Raw genomic sequence first — 16,048 nt, 5'->3', positions numbered from 1 at the left:
TGAATAATGGATCTAAGTTTCAGCTTCTACACAACCCACTTTGGCCCTGTTTGGCAGAATCTACTATAACTGACCCAATAATTCCATAGTTAGGCATATGCCCAGCGGAAATGTGGACATAAGTTCACTCAAAGCCATGCACAAGAATGTTATTGCAGTACTATCTGTAACGGCCCCAAATTGGAAATGATCCAAACTCCTCGCAATAGTAGAAAGGATAGAGTGTGTTATACTCACAAAATGGAATACTATGTTTGTGACTGTACAAATGTGCCTAAAAATATAGACAAATCTCTCCAATGTAACACTGAGCAAAAAATTAAAAAAGCCAAACACGAAATACATGTTGTATGATTCCATGTATATAACGTACAAAATGGTGAAACTAACTCATAGTGATGGGGTCAGGGTTGGTTACACTTGGGGGATGTAGAGTTAGTGCCTGGAAGGTGACATGAAGGGGGCTCTGGGGCTGGTCATGTTTCAGCTTGTGATCTGAGCGCTGGCTTCATGGGTGTATTCTGTCTCTAAAGAAGTCATTGAGCTGTATACTTATGATTTTGCACTTTTGTGCAAGAATTTTTAAAAATCCCAGCTCCATCACTCTTAGGCATCAGAGAAGTCCACCAATCATTCCTCTGTAAAGGCCATGAAAACAGCTTTGCATGGCTGTTGGAAGAATTAGTGACAACTACACATAGCACGGAGGGCAGTGCCCTTCTCATAGACAGTAAATCTTAGGGGTGGAGAGGAGACAACTCAAATGAAGTTGTTCTTAATGATAAAAAGGAGAGTGTGAGTGAGAATGATAGAGGAACCATAGGTGGAACTAGAAGGCTTTAGGTATGTTCCTTTACATTCCCAAAAATGTATGGAAGGTACATATCCAATTAGTTATATTATGTTGTTTATCCTCAACAGGGCTGAGGATATATGGCCCCAGACAACAGCTGCACAGCACAATAAGAACAAAGGTTTTCTAGACCTTGGGAGGATGGGGATGGGTAGAGAGGGGAAGCTGGTGGTGCCAGAGGGATGCAGGGCTGAGGCAGAAACAGACGATGAACTCACCAGAACAGGGACACAGTGGACTCAAGCCTCTCCCGGGTAGGAGTGAGTCAGCTTGCTGTTTCCTGAGATGTGCTGTTAAACCATCTCTTGACTGCTTGTGCGTGGTTTGAAGTTTCATATAAAGTAATGATGGATATCATATGAACATAGACCTTTGTACATACATACCTGTGCAAAGATTTATAAATGGTGATGGCCATAGCAATATGATTTACGACTAGGAGATGTTAGGCAAAAACAACTAAATGCCTGTCATTGGGGATAGTACAAGAGGTTTCTAACCATTTTTGTGTCATGAACTCCTTTGGCAGTTGGTAAATCATGCGGCATCCTTCTCATAATAATATTTTAAGTGCAAATAAAAAGTAACATCGGAAAGGGAACCCATCCATCCATGGCCCCTTCAGGGTCTGTAGACCCCACATTAGGAACCCATGGAACTCAATGATGGCAGTACCAATGGTGCACCATACCATTCAGCCTTTCAAAATGATGATGAAGAAAGACATTTGAGGACATGAAAGACATTTCTGAGATGTTGGTGAGTGAAAAATCAAGGAGTGCCAGACGGTCATGTGTGGGTATTGTATGTTTAGCATAGAGCTTCTCAAATTGTGGGCCACAGAGCTGGGAGCATCAGCAGGAGAGGTGGTTTGTTAGAAATGTTAACTCTCAGACCCTACTCCACACCCATGGAATCCAAATCTCTGGGGACGAGGCCCGGGACTCTGTGTTTTCACAGATTTGTGTGCACTTTAAAGGTGGAGAAGCATTGCCCTGGGATGTGAACAGTGGTTATCTCAAGTAGGGGGACTGGGGGAGACTTTTCTATTGTGATTGTTAAGTATATATTTTTCTTTAAAGTTTTTACAATGAACTTCTATTATTATTATAATAAGGAAAAAAGTTATTAAAAAAAAAAGGAAAAGACAGATTTATTCCACGGCATGTTAGGAACGATTTCCAGATGCAAATAACAAAATAAAAGCGCCACTTGCAAGGAATTTCAAGTTGTCAAATAAAGAACTAAAAATTGAGCAACACAGAGCTCGTGAATTGTGTAGACCAAAGCGGAGCCAGACATCAGCATTCAGAGAAGGAATTACTAAGAAGAAATGTATTTAGAATGAATTTGAGGCTAGAAGGCCAACAGTGAACACAGCTGTTAGGCATTTCTGAGCCGGCAGGAAAAAAAAAAATCAAGATTGAAATCCACAGCCGTGAAGCAGTACACTAAAATCCCCGGGCATGGATCAAGTAGGTTTGTGTTCAAACCTGGGCAGACATGGGGGACGGGCGTCTGAAACTCTGGAGTCCCCACAAGCCTGCTGCTGGTGCACAGTTCAGCCCCTAGAAGAGCCGCTCTCCATCCTGTCTGTGCATCCACATCTATATAACATGCAGGTAGATCTGCCTCTTCGGGGAGGAATTCTCTCCTATTTCAAAGAAGGGCAGCACCTCAGCCTCAGTAAAGGGTACACTTTGGAGAGAAGGATAAAATAGACCCTTTAGTTTCCTGAAAGATCTACTGACCCACAGCTAAAACCTCCGTCCATGTGGCTTTCTTTGGCATCCTATGGAGGCACAGTGCTCCCAGCTAAGAGGGACCCTCCTCTGTTTCCTTTACTCGCCACCACACACTCCCCCACCACACTACCTTTCTCCCCAACAGTAGCTCTTGACTCTGCATCTTCTCTCCAGGCCCCCTTCATTCTCCCCTGCCCAGGGGCCCTTCATTTCTCACCTGGACCATTGTCACACCCTTCATCTGGGTCTCCCCTGTTCCTGGCTTTCTCAGTCTTCAGGTAAGACCCTGTGCAACCAGACTAATCTTCTTATAATGCTAATCTGGTCATGTCATTCCCTAATTTATAACCCTATTTCCCCAGTAGGACAAGGGGAAAACTCTCTAAAGTAGTTTTTATGATTCTTCATCTTCTAGCCCTTGTTTATTTCTCTAATTTTATTTGGGAGAAATCCTCCTTGCATCACAGCCATATGCAATTATTCTCAGCTCTCCAGGCACACCATCTTCTCTCTTGCCTCTAGATGTTGGATCACACTCTACCCACTGCCTGGAGAATTCTCTTTCTTCCCCTCCCCCCTTCACCTCGCCTACTGGTACCATCATCCAGGAATCCTCTTGGGAATGACTTCCTCTGCTTCTCAACTTCTCCATGCTCCCACAGCTCCCCATCATGGTGCTTACCTGACTGTGTACAGGTCTGTGCCTCCCCTAGAATGGGTGTCCTGGCACATAGTAGTTGCTTGATAAATATTCCGGAATGAATAAATGAATGAGACCCAACTGTTCAGCCTAGGAAGAATGTCTGCCTGCCCAAGAGGCCTGAGCTGAGGCTCTTTCTTCACCTCCTGATCCAAACCACCCAATACAGCAGGAAACACCAGCATCTCCAATGAAACACCCACAGACGGGATCATTTCAACCTGCAACGGAAGGTCTTTGTGTCCACAGTCTCCCTATTATTGCCTACAGAGGCAGGCCCAGCCCAGATGCCTGACAGGCATTATTCCTAACCACCCCACCCCACATGGAAGTCTCTCCCCTATGGCCTCATTTGGAAGCTAGGGCTAGGTCCAAACCAGAAAAGGAAATAAAAGTGGGTTCTTCATTCATCCCTTTCCCTCTTCAGAAAACCCTTTAGTGGTCTGTTTCTGTCTCCATCCAGTTACTGCCTCAATCCTCTTCAAAGTTGGGACCAGAAGTCTGACCACCAAAGGGCCAGTCCATTCCCCATGTGCCCTGGGCCGTGCTCCTTCACAGCCCTTATCCACTGAGTCAGCTGTTGCCTCCTCCCCAGGAGAAATGAGCAGTGATATCTCTTAATTACACCAAAGTTGGCTGTTTCTACTTTCACTTTTCTTTCTTCTAGCTCCCTTTAAACAAGGTTGTCAGCAGAGATACTAACAAAGAACGTGTTGTCTGAAGCCAGACATTGGCTTTCCACACCCAGTGAAGAAAGCCGTTTTCTGCTTGTCAACTCGTGGTCTATTTGTTAAACTAAGACATGACCTCCGGCCTTGACTCAGTGTGCAGGCACGCACACCAAATAAATGTTTGCAAGGTTAACCTCATTTCTCCTCACTCCATGGAGAATTTTATCTCTCCCCTCCTCATTTTCTAGGTGGAATTGGGACAATCGCCACAAAATTTGTCAGCCTCAGGACACTAACTCTGGGGATTATTGTGCAAAGGAGGAGAGAGGTGTGGCAGAGCTGAAAGAGCAAAGATTCAAGGTCTGCTTCTACTTTGCACTGGCTGTGCGAACTTAGACAAGTTACTTAATGTGATACAAAGAGCAGAGTTATCCAAAAATGACCCCCAATGCTCACCCTCGACAAGAAGCTAGCTAAAATCTGGGTGAATGGGTGGATGGGTAAGCCAGTTCTCCAAGCTGGAGATCTCCACTCAAGCATACCTCCCCATGCAGCCAGTGCATCCCTTGACCCCATCCAGTACCACATTCCATGGGCCCCAAGGTCAGTGGTATGCTGGAGCCAGCTCCTACTGCTTCATGAAAGCTGATTGTTAATTATTCAAGAATTTTGCAAGTTGATAGCTTGAAATTGGCCACTGTGAGAGTATTTACACCAAAGAAGGTGGCAAACATTACAAATTAGGGCTCCCCTCACCCACCAAAAGCCAAGTAACCACCATACGACTGCCTGAGGCATCTGGCTTTGAGCATCTGGAATCTCAAACAACTCCTACGAATCTGGGTTCCTGTGCTCAGGCTATCAGACACCCCCGGAGTTTGAGCATCCATTCACTGACAATGTTGTATGTAAGCCGGCCAACTAAGAAGGGAGAACCGTGAGCACAGAAAGCCTCTTCTGGCCAACTATACAACGTATTCGGCTGTCTGTTCAGGCCCTGGCATTCCTCACTTGGGATGATGGGGAATGGGGAGTGGTGCTTCTCATCTTTGATTGGCCCCTGGCTTGTACGTATCCTCTTTCTCAAACAAAGCCTTTTCCTTAACTCACACCATGTGCTGTTTTGAAATCCATCAGAACCCTGGTGCCTGGCAGGTGGCAATGCAGAAGGAACTCAACTTGGACAACAACTCAATTTGTACCACAAGGAGACCGTCCTACATGCTACTCTACCGTCAGTTTCCTCAGTGGTACAACAGGGATGTAATAGTGGTTTCGGAGAGTATGTGTGAGTCAAATGACAATTCATGTGAGCAGCTATGCAAACAGCAAAGATGCAGGGAAACTAAACATTCACATGTTATGGTGCAGAGATGACTGACTGAGTGTTGACGAGGCCTAGATTTCAGTATCAGCCTTGCTCGTCTTTTAACTGAGTTACCTTGGGCAACTTACTCAATTTCTCTCAATTTTAGTTCCCCCATGTGAGAAATGGGTGTAGTGCTCTACAGGTTGTTGTAAGAACTAAACAGGACAACAGGGAGAGTCACGTTTGGCTTAGATCCTGACATTAGATGTTGAAGATTCTAGTTGAATTTGAAAATTCCTCAACATTCCCATGTCTAGTGTGCTAATTCAAGCTGAAATGCCAGATCCTTTAATGTTCATGAATAATTAAATATAAATTCAGTCTCAGGCCAAATGTACAGAAGAATAAAGCCCTGGGAAACTTTCAAATTGAGAACTGAAAGGGTGATAAACTCAGGGCCAAAAATATTGCCTCCTTCATAGGCTCAGATGCCTTTATTTGCTAGATGTATATCACAGAGGGCATTTTTGCATATATATATATATATATATATGGCAAAGAACCAAAACAACTCAATTATGTTTTATGATTAATTAAACTTTGCAGAAAGAGGGCAACACTTGCTCATGGTGAATATAAGCTTTTATTAGACTTAGCTAAAATAAGTTAGAATTAACTCTTCAATTGTGAACAAAGATGAAAGTTCTGAGTTTTTTAAATTTAAGTGGATTTAAAATACCATTGTATGTATGAGCAAACCCAGAAACACAGGCACTCTCTCTCTCTCTCTGTCTTTTCTCTCTCTCTCCTTCTCTATCCCTCCCTCTCTCTCTATATATATACACACACACGCACAAAATCCATCAACATCAAATCTATCACAATCTGCTAAGGATGCTTATACAACCTGACATGATGGTTGACTGCCACACAATTTATCTGGTAGCCTTGCTGCATTGTGGAAAATTAAAACTTGCTGGAAATATCCAGACTGATCATATAACGGTCTGTTAATTCCATTCCGAAAACAAACCAGGCTATGATCACTTTAATTAATCAGTAACCAGTGAATGCCTTATCCAACCAGCCATAGACCTGGCTAGAATTCAAGCCAAAGAATATTTGAGCCCCTACTGTGTGTTAGGCACTATACTGGATTCCTACGCTTGATGAATCACAGTTAATGGAGAGATAGGAAAAATACAAAATAAATTATATTGCTACTCAAAATGTAAGTATCATCAAAGAGGTATCAACAATGTGTAAAAGAGATTGAACAAAAGTTCCATGGAAGAGACTGTATCAAAAATAGTCCTAAGCCCAGAACTGCTCAACAGAAATATAATGCAAACCACATAAATAATTTTAAATTTTCTGGCACCTACATTAAAAAAAAGTTGAAGAAACCACATGAGATTAATTTTAATCATACCAATATATCCAAAATATTTTTATTCTAACTTGACATCAATATAAGGATTATTAACAAGATATTTTGCATTCATTTTTATGTGGATGTACTAAGATTTTGAAGTCCTGGGTGTTTATTACACTTATACCTCAATCTGGACATTATATTTTTAGCAAAAATCTTTTATCTGTATTTAGACTAAAATTTACAGTTGAAAAGGGAGATTCAAGTGCCAAGTTGTTCCAATAACTGAATCAAGTAATAGTTTTTAAGTTGGAATTAAAATTAGCTAAAATTAAATAAAATTTAAAAATCCAGTTCCTCAATTGCACTAGTCACATTTCAAGTGCTCAATAACCACACGCAGTTAGTGGCTAGCATATTGGACTAGGCAGACAGAGAACTTTCAGCAGTGGTGTGAATGTTCCATTGGACAGCGCAGCTTTAGAGTATAAATAGGGCAGCCCCTATGAAGTGACAATGAAGAGGGTGTTCCAGGAAGAGGAAAGAGGTCAAAGTCACGGAAATAGGAAAGGCATATGACAACCGGGCTTGCTGAATGCAGAAATAAATTCTACTGTTCATCTCAACAAGAATTCCTGAGTATTGAGCTTCTGGATATCTTAGATCCCCAATATTCAAATTTTTCTTCTATACACTAGCCAATGGTAAGTTTGAGTTATTGAATAAACTGCTGGTTTTAAAAGGGGGAGGTTAAACAGACATAAATTTCCGAGAAGAGGCATGAAGTTAGACTTGGATGAAAGATGTGAAACAATGGATCTTCAACGGGGTGGAGGGCTGACAGGGAGTACATGAAACAAATCAGGCGATAAGATGGAGCAAGGCATGCCAAGTCTACATGTCAGTGGGATGGTGAGATGGAGGAATGCTGGGGATCCAGGATCAGCTTTCCGGTCCAGCTTCTGGGGATGCAGGTTGGCATCTGTGGGTTCTCAAAGTGATGCAAATGACTACATGGCGTAAAGGGAATTCAATTCCAACACCATCAGACTCCTTAGTACTTATTTGCAAAGGTGGGCATAAATGGAAGGTGCAGAGTACTTGAATGTGGGGAGACTTCTAATAAATCATATATCCAGAACTCTGAGGAATATTTAGGCACTGCTGTAAATTATCCCCATGTATGACTTACGCTCATGATACAATCAAAGCAGAGTCCTGGTTGAGTGGTTTTCATGATTTGGTCTAATGATCTATGTTGATTCCCTTTACGAAGAGCACATGGTCCAATTACATATTTCTTCCATCATGGGTTAAAGATGTCCTTCTAAAGGCCCATTCTACCAATTTATAGGGGATATAAAAAAAGGATTTTCAGTAAAATGTACTTTCATTGGTTTTGATGAAAAGGGTTTGTGATGAAAGTAGAATTTCTAATAAGCATTTCATAAATGACTTGTCTTTCGAACTTAATATAAAACAGAATAAAATACGTCTCCCAAAGACCTCCTTGCTGCCTCACAGATTTCAAGTCCCCTGCTCTCAATCAATTGGGCCCAGAACTCAAAAATCTCTAAAGATGCAATCAAATATTTATCAGTGAAAGTTGGTAAAACTGAAAAATTATTTATGGTGCAAATTTTGAAATAGTCGCACTTTGAAGGGGGAGGAAAAAAAAGCACATGTTGGGAACGACACATTTTTCTCCAGGGCGCACACTTCCACTGCTCCACACTGTCTAGAATTCAGAAACAGGAAGGGAGTCTCAGGTTTGAGGAAATGTGTTCAACATTGGGTGTTTTATCCTTTTTTCAGAAACATTGAGAGATATGATGGAAAAGCAGCTCCCCAATTCTAGTCATTTGGCTACTTATCAACATAACTAATTATTTGGCAGATAGAGAAATTGTGCACCAGTCAAAATTTTGTCTAATCCTTAGAGTTGCCCACATAGCCTTGTTGTAAATATACAGTTCTACATGGCATGACCCTGAACTGAGAAAAATTCCCCACAGAGGGCGAATTTGATGCTGCACCTTGCTTTTGATAACTTTACCCTTTACTATATGGCTCTCTTTTCTTTAAAAGAATTGATTGTGATAAAATACCATAAAAAAAGAAAATAAAGAAACAGATTCTTTGTCTCCATTCACTCTCTTGACGTGTAAGACAAACAAACAAAAAAAGGACGTTTCTGCCAGCATGCCAAGTCTTGTACCTTTTATAATAATTTTATACTTAGCTAAACTGAATTTTTTCTAACATTGTATTATGAAATTTTCAAACACATAGGAGAGTTGAAGGAAGTTTATAGCAATTGACTATGCCCAACATCTTGGTTCTAACATTAACATTTTACTATACTTGCCTTATCATATAACTGTCCATTGATCCATCCCTCTATCCATCTTATTTCTTTTTTTGGTGCATTTCAAAGAATTAAACTTAATTTTAATGCTGCTTTAAAGAGAGTAATTGCCAGCAAGGATATTTCATTCCATGGAAGATAATTCTCAGATTGCACTTAGCAGCCTTGAGCACATTGGTTAAGAGCACAGACTTTGAAATCTCAAAGTGCCGGCACAAAGCTTGTCTCTGCTGTTAAGTGACTGTGATTTTTGAACAGGTTACTTTATCCCGGAGTCTCATTACTCTCATTTGGCACATTGGAAGATGATCCTCACGGGATTCTTACGAGAATTCAACAGAATAGATGAAAAGTGCTTACACTTTGCAGTACTGGTCGAATAATGAATTTGTGATGATTTTTTCCACTCTTCGGTAAACCTTTGAGATCAAGGGCCCTGTCTGTTTCCTTTGCCATTAAATCCCCAGCCCCTAGCACAGTGCTATGTAAATAGCAGATGCTTAAATATGTACTTATTGACATGAATTGGGTTAAATTTCAGAGATTTTCCCTCTTGGGACACAGTGAGTGCTCATTAATGGAGACAGCTAAGTACAGTTAGTTTCAACAGCTTGAGATACAAGAAAGTTAATTCAGGAAATGAGGTAGGAGCTGAGGATGAGACAAAGACAGAGAAATCTTAGCCTGCAAAGCAAAAGAACTTAAATCAAGTTTAGTGAAGGGGCAGAATTTATGAGTGCCCCGTTCCTGTCCCTTGGACCTCACCTTTTCAGTGCACACCAGCCATGATGCCTGAAGGCTCTCCCTGGAGCCTCAGCAGACTGGATGTGCTGGAGAATTTATACCTCCGGAAGCGGCCTCAACTAGACTGCTGGGGTTAGTATACAAATAGCCCAGCCCCCTCTCCTGTGGATAGGGGTAATCCTGAGACTGCGCCTTACACCGTTTCATGGATTTCCCCATGGGATTACGATCCAGTCACCCACAGCAGTAGATGAATTGATGAACAGGCCTCTCAACTGACTGCTTTCTCTTCCCTGCCTTACTCCTTTACCAGTATTCTCTTCACCTCCTAAATAAACGACCTGCATTTGAATTCTCCCAAAGACCTCCTTGCTGCCTCACAGATTTAAAGTCCCCTGCTCTCAATCAATTGGGCCAAGAGTACTTGAGAACCACACCCTACTTCAAGAGAGGCTGTGGACCAGCAGCATTGGCATCACCTGGGTGCTTGCTATAGCAATGCCTATTCTCTAGTCCTATCCCAGAACCACTGAGCCAGAAACTCTTGGGATGAGGCCAGGAGTCTGTTTTTACGTGCCTTCCAGGTGATTCTGACGTACACTCAAGTTTACAGAGGTCTGATCTAAAACACGTTCTCCTCCCCTGCCCGTTAAGAATATATAATACTTCCAGTGTTGGAGTTTCAATTCCATTATTTCCAATAGAACCCAAAGTAAAGCAAGTGTCTTTATATTTTTATAACCAAAGAATCTCTTCTTGAAATGGCATTCCACACCGAAATCTGATATGTAATATTTATAAAGTTAGAACTGCCTGACTCAGCGAGTTTGGGTCGGGGGGTGATTTGTGGAGGCCAGAACCCTGCCTCTGGTCTCTCTTGCCTTCTCCCCAGCTCCCCAGTGCTCACCGAAGACATCTACACCCTCCCACAGCTCTGCTGAGCATCACTTGTCAGCTACTAGTGGAGTTGACTAGGATAAGATATGAGATATAAAGAAAAGAATAAGACGAATGAGTAAAAATAAGCAGGCACAAAGAGAAAAATATGCTCCTTGACAGGCATAAAAAGCATGGAAAAACAAATAGGTTTTGCAAGGCAGTGCAGTTATTCTGCAAGAACCACCTGGCAGTTTGGGAATCTTTCCCACGTTAGGACGTTTGTAGACTATCACACTCAGAAAAGCAGTTACTTTGTAGAGGATCCAGGTTGAGAGCCCATGTGGGCAGGACATAAGGGGCTTAGGAGAGATGAATCCTCAGCTTGGAAACCAAATTGTGCTTTAAGGCTATAATAAACAAGAAACAATGCAGAAGAATGTCCCTACTCAGCTGTGCACTTATTGACCCATTATATATCTCAAGGCTGTGAAAATTCCCTAGATATACTCAGGAGGATGAACGTGTGGGATTGAAGGAAGCTTTAGGAAGACTGCATAATTTACTGTCCAAATATGGGGACATGTTTAAGGGGAAAGGTGGTGCCAAGGATAATTACGCCAGGACAAGCGGATTTCCAGGCAACGGAGATGTATGATGACCTTTGTTATAACCTAATTAATGGAATTGAAACTCCAACACTGGAAGTATTATATATTCTTAACGGGCAGGGGAGGAGAACGTATTTTAGATCAGACCTCTGTAAACTTGAGTGTACGTCAGAATCACCTGGAAGGCACGTAAAAACAGACTCCTGGCCTCATCCCAAGAGTTTCTGGCTCAGTGGTTCTGGGATAGGACTAGAGAATAGGCATTTCTATAGCAAGCACCCAGGTGATGCCAATGCTGCTGGTCTGTAGCCACTCTTGAAGTAGGGTGTGGCTCTCAACGCTGGCCGGCTGCATTCAGTGCCACCTGGGATCTTTTAAAGACAACTGATGCTTGGTCCTCACCCCCTGACTAACTGAATCAGCCTCTGAGGGTGCAGCCTGGCATCTGTATTCTAACTGTCACAGGTGATTCTGATGCTCAGTGAGGGTTGAGAATACCAGGCTTACACAAAGGAGACCTAAAGAACAAGCATGCAACTCTCTCTGAAACTGTTTGGGGGCAGAGCCTTGCAGACTGGAGGACTCTGGTCCCTTGGCCAGTGCCATCTTTGGCTTCAGAAAAACCCACACAAGGGCCGTCACAGCAGCTCGGGCTGTCCAAAGGGGCAGGGTTTATCAGCCCCACCACTGTCCACTTGGAACAGCTCTGCTTCCCTTTGCATCCCATCCTGGCCTCCCGGCAAGATTTTGCTTAAAGAACAAAATCTTTTGCACCATGGTAGTTTAAAATCATAAATACGGCGATTACCAGGATATTGGATTATTAATGCTTCTAATTTCCAATAGAAATAGATTTCTGATAGTCCAAGTTGCCTCACCTCTAGCCCAGATCGCTATAAAACCCTACTCCTGGCGGGTCTCTTGTGTCCCCTCCTCCCTACCACTCTGCTCCCACAAATCATTCCCTGTAAGGCAGCCAGGGGGACTTCTCCAACCACACACACACACACATACGTGGGAGACCTTCCAGAGGTTTATTGCTGCACACACGATGAAATCCCTGTTCCTCGCCATGGTCTCCAAGGCCCATAGGCCAGACCAGCTCTGTGACTTCAACTCTTATCACTCTCTGCTTTGCTCACCACATTGAAGCCAACCAGGCATTTTGTTCCTCAGATACACCTCCTTCTTTCCCACCTTCTGGCCTTTGCACATGCAGTTCCCTCTGCCAAGAATGTGGTTTACCAGCTCTTCCCACAGCTGCGCTTGCTCCTCCGTCCATTCTCTACTCAAACGTCAGTAACTCCAACCAGCCTTTCCCAGCCAAATGTGTAAAGATTCCTCCTTCCCTCTACTGCCTGGTCCTGCCATTTACTCTTTTTCACATTCCCATGTTTCTGTTTTTCACAGCATTTCTTATGCTCTGCAATTTTTTCATTTATTTACTCATTGAAATACATGTGTCCCCACTAGAATACAAGCTCCATCCCAATAGAAGCTTGTCTGCTCCTTCAAATCTGTATTCACCCAGTCCCAATATTGGAGTCTGGCGTGTAACGGGTGCTCCTTATTTATTTAATGAATGAACAAATTGTCCAATAGCACCACTCGTTAAGATCATTCATTCAACTAACCACCATTGTTCAAATTCCAAGATCACCAAAAAATGCAAACTACTTAAAATTTGATTCTCCATGTTGACTAGCCTATGGGGAGAGAATGTGCTGCCTAGGCAACATCGGCATTTCTGTCCATTTGACAGTGAATATTTCTTCCTGGAAAAGTTTTTGCTCCGACTCATGCAACAGCATTTTCTGGATCTGGTTAGTATGATTCAGTTCCTTTAGTTTAGTTTAGTTTTTAGAGAGCAGACCCAAAGGTACTCCTGGGCCTACATATTTGAAAGCAAGGATCTGAATAAAAAAGCCACATACCGTCATACTACTCTGCTAAGGAGACTATCTGGCTGGTTGCCTGGACATCATCTATAAAAGTAATGAGTCTATTTCTTAACCAATGACATCCTCCTGATGTAGCTTTAGCATCATTATCCATCTACCACGTACATCTTCAAATCATGATATTCAAAGGTGTTATTACCCGTTTTTGTAAATTCCTTTTTTTCTTTTGTTTGATGACCTTTTGACATTCTTTTCTCAGCAAAACCGTTTGGGCTCTTATCATAGAGGAATTGAGGCCAATTCCAGCCGGTCATCAAGACGGTCACGGTCAGCTTCCCTCTCCTATGCTCATCTCTTAATAAAAACATGCTTTTGTCACTTGTCTTTTGTCCAACTTACCTTGCCAACATCTCTTGGGAAAGGTTGTCTCTGATTCTCTGGAATTAAAATGGGAGATACCACAATGGACCTCTTTTGTCTTGGCACAGGAGAAGTTCTGGCAAATTTAAATATATCCTAAAAGAGAAAAAACAAATTCAATTGATGAAAATCCCCCACAGAAAGGATGTATCAGTCTGCTTTGAGATATGGTTCCTTTGTTGTGAAAGCACACAGCTGTTTGGACATTGTTAATTTTATTCTATCAAACCTCATTAGCGTTAGCAAGTACATCGTTAGAATCATACTAAAGCTGACATTGTGATTCACAATGACTATCATTAAGCTATTTAATCCCATATTCTGAATCATTCTATTCACAATGTCAGTCTTGATTTATACATCCTTTAGTGCTTGTGTATTCCTGTTCTTAATCTGCCAAGTGAGGAAATTACTCACCTGGTCACTAACCCACACAACTCTCTGAATGTAAAAGTGGCTCTCTTCAAGGCCGACCGCAAGGTCCTTACACTCACAGATGAACAGAGATGGAGGGGCAATCACAGAGTTCCCAACTGTGTCAGGCATTATGGAGACTGTAGTCAATGCTTTTCAAGGACCATTTGGGATGACTGTTGGGATGCGCTCCCCATGTAGTATGTCCCAAACTTCAATCATCGGAACAACATTGTCAGGATTTCTGTCCTATCTGTCACTCACCTTTTAATTAAATAAATGTGTGCAAAAAAGGAAACTTTATGGGGCTGCTTGGTGGGCATAGTGGTTAAGTTTGCATGCTTTGCTTCAGCAGCCCGGGGTTTGTGGGTTTGAATCCCGGGCTCACACCTGCATACTGCTCTTCAGGCCATGCTGTGGTAGTGACCCATGTGCAGGGTGAAGGAGCATTGGCACAGATGTTAGCACAGTGACAATCTTCCTCAAGCAAAAAGAGGAAGATTGGCAATGGATGTTAGCTCAGGGCCAATCTTCCTCACCAAAAAAAAAAAAAAAAAAAAAAAATTTTAAGAGAGAGAGAGAAACTTTATATTATTATTTTAAATAGAGCACCAATATTGCTTTTCATAAAATGTAGAAAAACATAAAATAACCACACTGGAGACCAAATGATGTTATTAAATTTGAGCTAGAAACTCAGGGGGAAAAGAGTTCTTGTTTTTAAATGGGAGATAAGAGAGGACTAGAGGGGTGTTAAAGGGTTTTTAGAACCAAGATGAGACTTCCTCCTTGATCTGATCAGAGAACTGAAGATAGAATATCATTTGCAATATATAAACCAATCTCAATCAATGCCACATACTAAATAAAATTATCTTATGTATCATCAAAAGTAAGCACCTCAAACTTCGGGTAGCAGGCTCCTATTAAAATTATGTGGCAAATGATGTTTAAATACCATCACTGACCCAGGCCCCATGAAAGGATGTGTATGTATATGTGTGGATAAATGCGCATACAGGTTTGTGTGTATATATGCACATGGACACTTACACTTATACATATATACACAGATATACCTATATATGTATGCATGTGGCATAGTTGTAAAGGAAAATCTATCTAAGAAAAGTCTAACAGAAAACAAGACCAGCTAATGCTATGAAAGCATCTATAAATAGTCTTTCTGTTGATTTTGGTGGGAGTGTGAATTGACGGTACTCTTGTGGAAAGCAATTGGGCAATATTTATTTATCAAGAACTTTACAAACGTATATATCCCTTCACTCTGTAATTTCACTCCTAGGAATACATCCAAATGCTAAATGCAAAAGAAGAATTAAAACTATATGCAGGATGATGTTTTTTATGACATGATTTATAAGGGGCAAAAAGAGAAAATGACCTAAATATTCAACTGCAGGATAAGGTTAAATTTGGGTCCGTCGGCGGGAAACACTCTTAGGTAGGAACCAACAAGGCAGTTGTGAAGACCATGTTCTACCCACTGCTATCGTTTGACTGCTTCCACGGTCACCACTACAAACTACCATAGGATTAACAATATAAGTGTGTGTGGGCCAGTGTGCTAGGCACTTTACATGTGTCAGCTCTAACGTTTGCAATAACCCCCCAAGTAAATCTGAGTCCACTTTAACCAGTGAGGAATACCAAGTTCAGAGAGGTTACGTAAGTTGCTCCAATTCACCTCACTAGCAGAGAGATACATAGGATAAAATGTGTAGGAAAACAAAGAATACCATATTGGGCATTTTCTATTTTATATAAACCATATTAAGCATAGAAGAGTAATATTCAAGATCTTAGTGCACGAGTTCAAATAAAAGATTGTTTGGTCTCTAGGAAGACCAAAGGATCAATATTCAGACAAAGACAGAAAACCGGGGTGTGTATGTGTAAAAGATAGTGAGAAGAAAGCAAAAAGCTTAAAACTACAACAGCAACAAAAAAACCCAGCTAATCAACCAACCAAATCAAACCAAACCAAAAACAACCCAACCAACCAAAAAATAGCATAAAGAAAGAGAGAGTAGAACAGAT

At 41.7% G+C, this 16,048-nt stretch overlaps 1 protein-coding gene across 3 annotated transcripts in view; it reads right to left on the bottom strand.

Annotated features, from left to right (window-relative positions):
- The window catches only part of CDH13 (cadherin 13), a 990,441-nt gene that overhangs the window by 536,897 nt on the left and 437,496 nt on the right, over positions 1-16,048 (bottom strand). For all 3 annotated transcript variants that reach the window (XR_006521117.2, XM_014842967.3, XM_044760929.2), the window contains exon 4: positions 13,553-13,669. Coding sequence is in view for 2 of the 3 variants with exons in the window: in XM_014842967.3 (XP_014698453.1) it covers positions 13,553-13,669 (117 nt within the window). In the remaining variant the exon portion in view is untranslated. The remainder of the gene's footprint in view (positions 1-13,552; positions 13,670-16,048) is intronic.

The sequence above is a fragment of the Equus asinus genome, chromosome 28 (genome assembly GCF_041296235.1).
Source record: "Equus asinus isolate D_3611 breed Donkey chromosome 28, EquAss-T2T_v2, whole genome shotgun sequence".
In the NCBI taxonomy this organism is placed as follows: domain Eukaryota; kingdom Metazoa; phylum Chordata; class Mammalia; order Perissodactyla; family Equidae; genus Equus; species Equus asinus.
The sequence above is the reverse complement of the archived record's forward strand: the minus strand, read 5'-3'. Positions and strand labels throughout refer to the sequence as shown.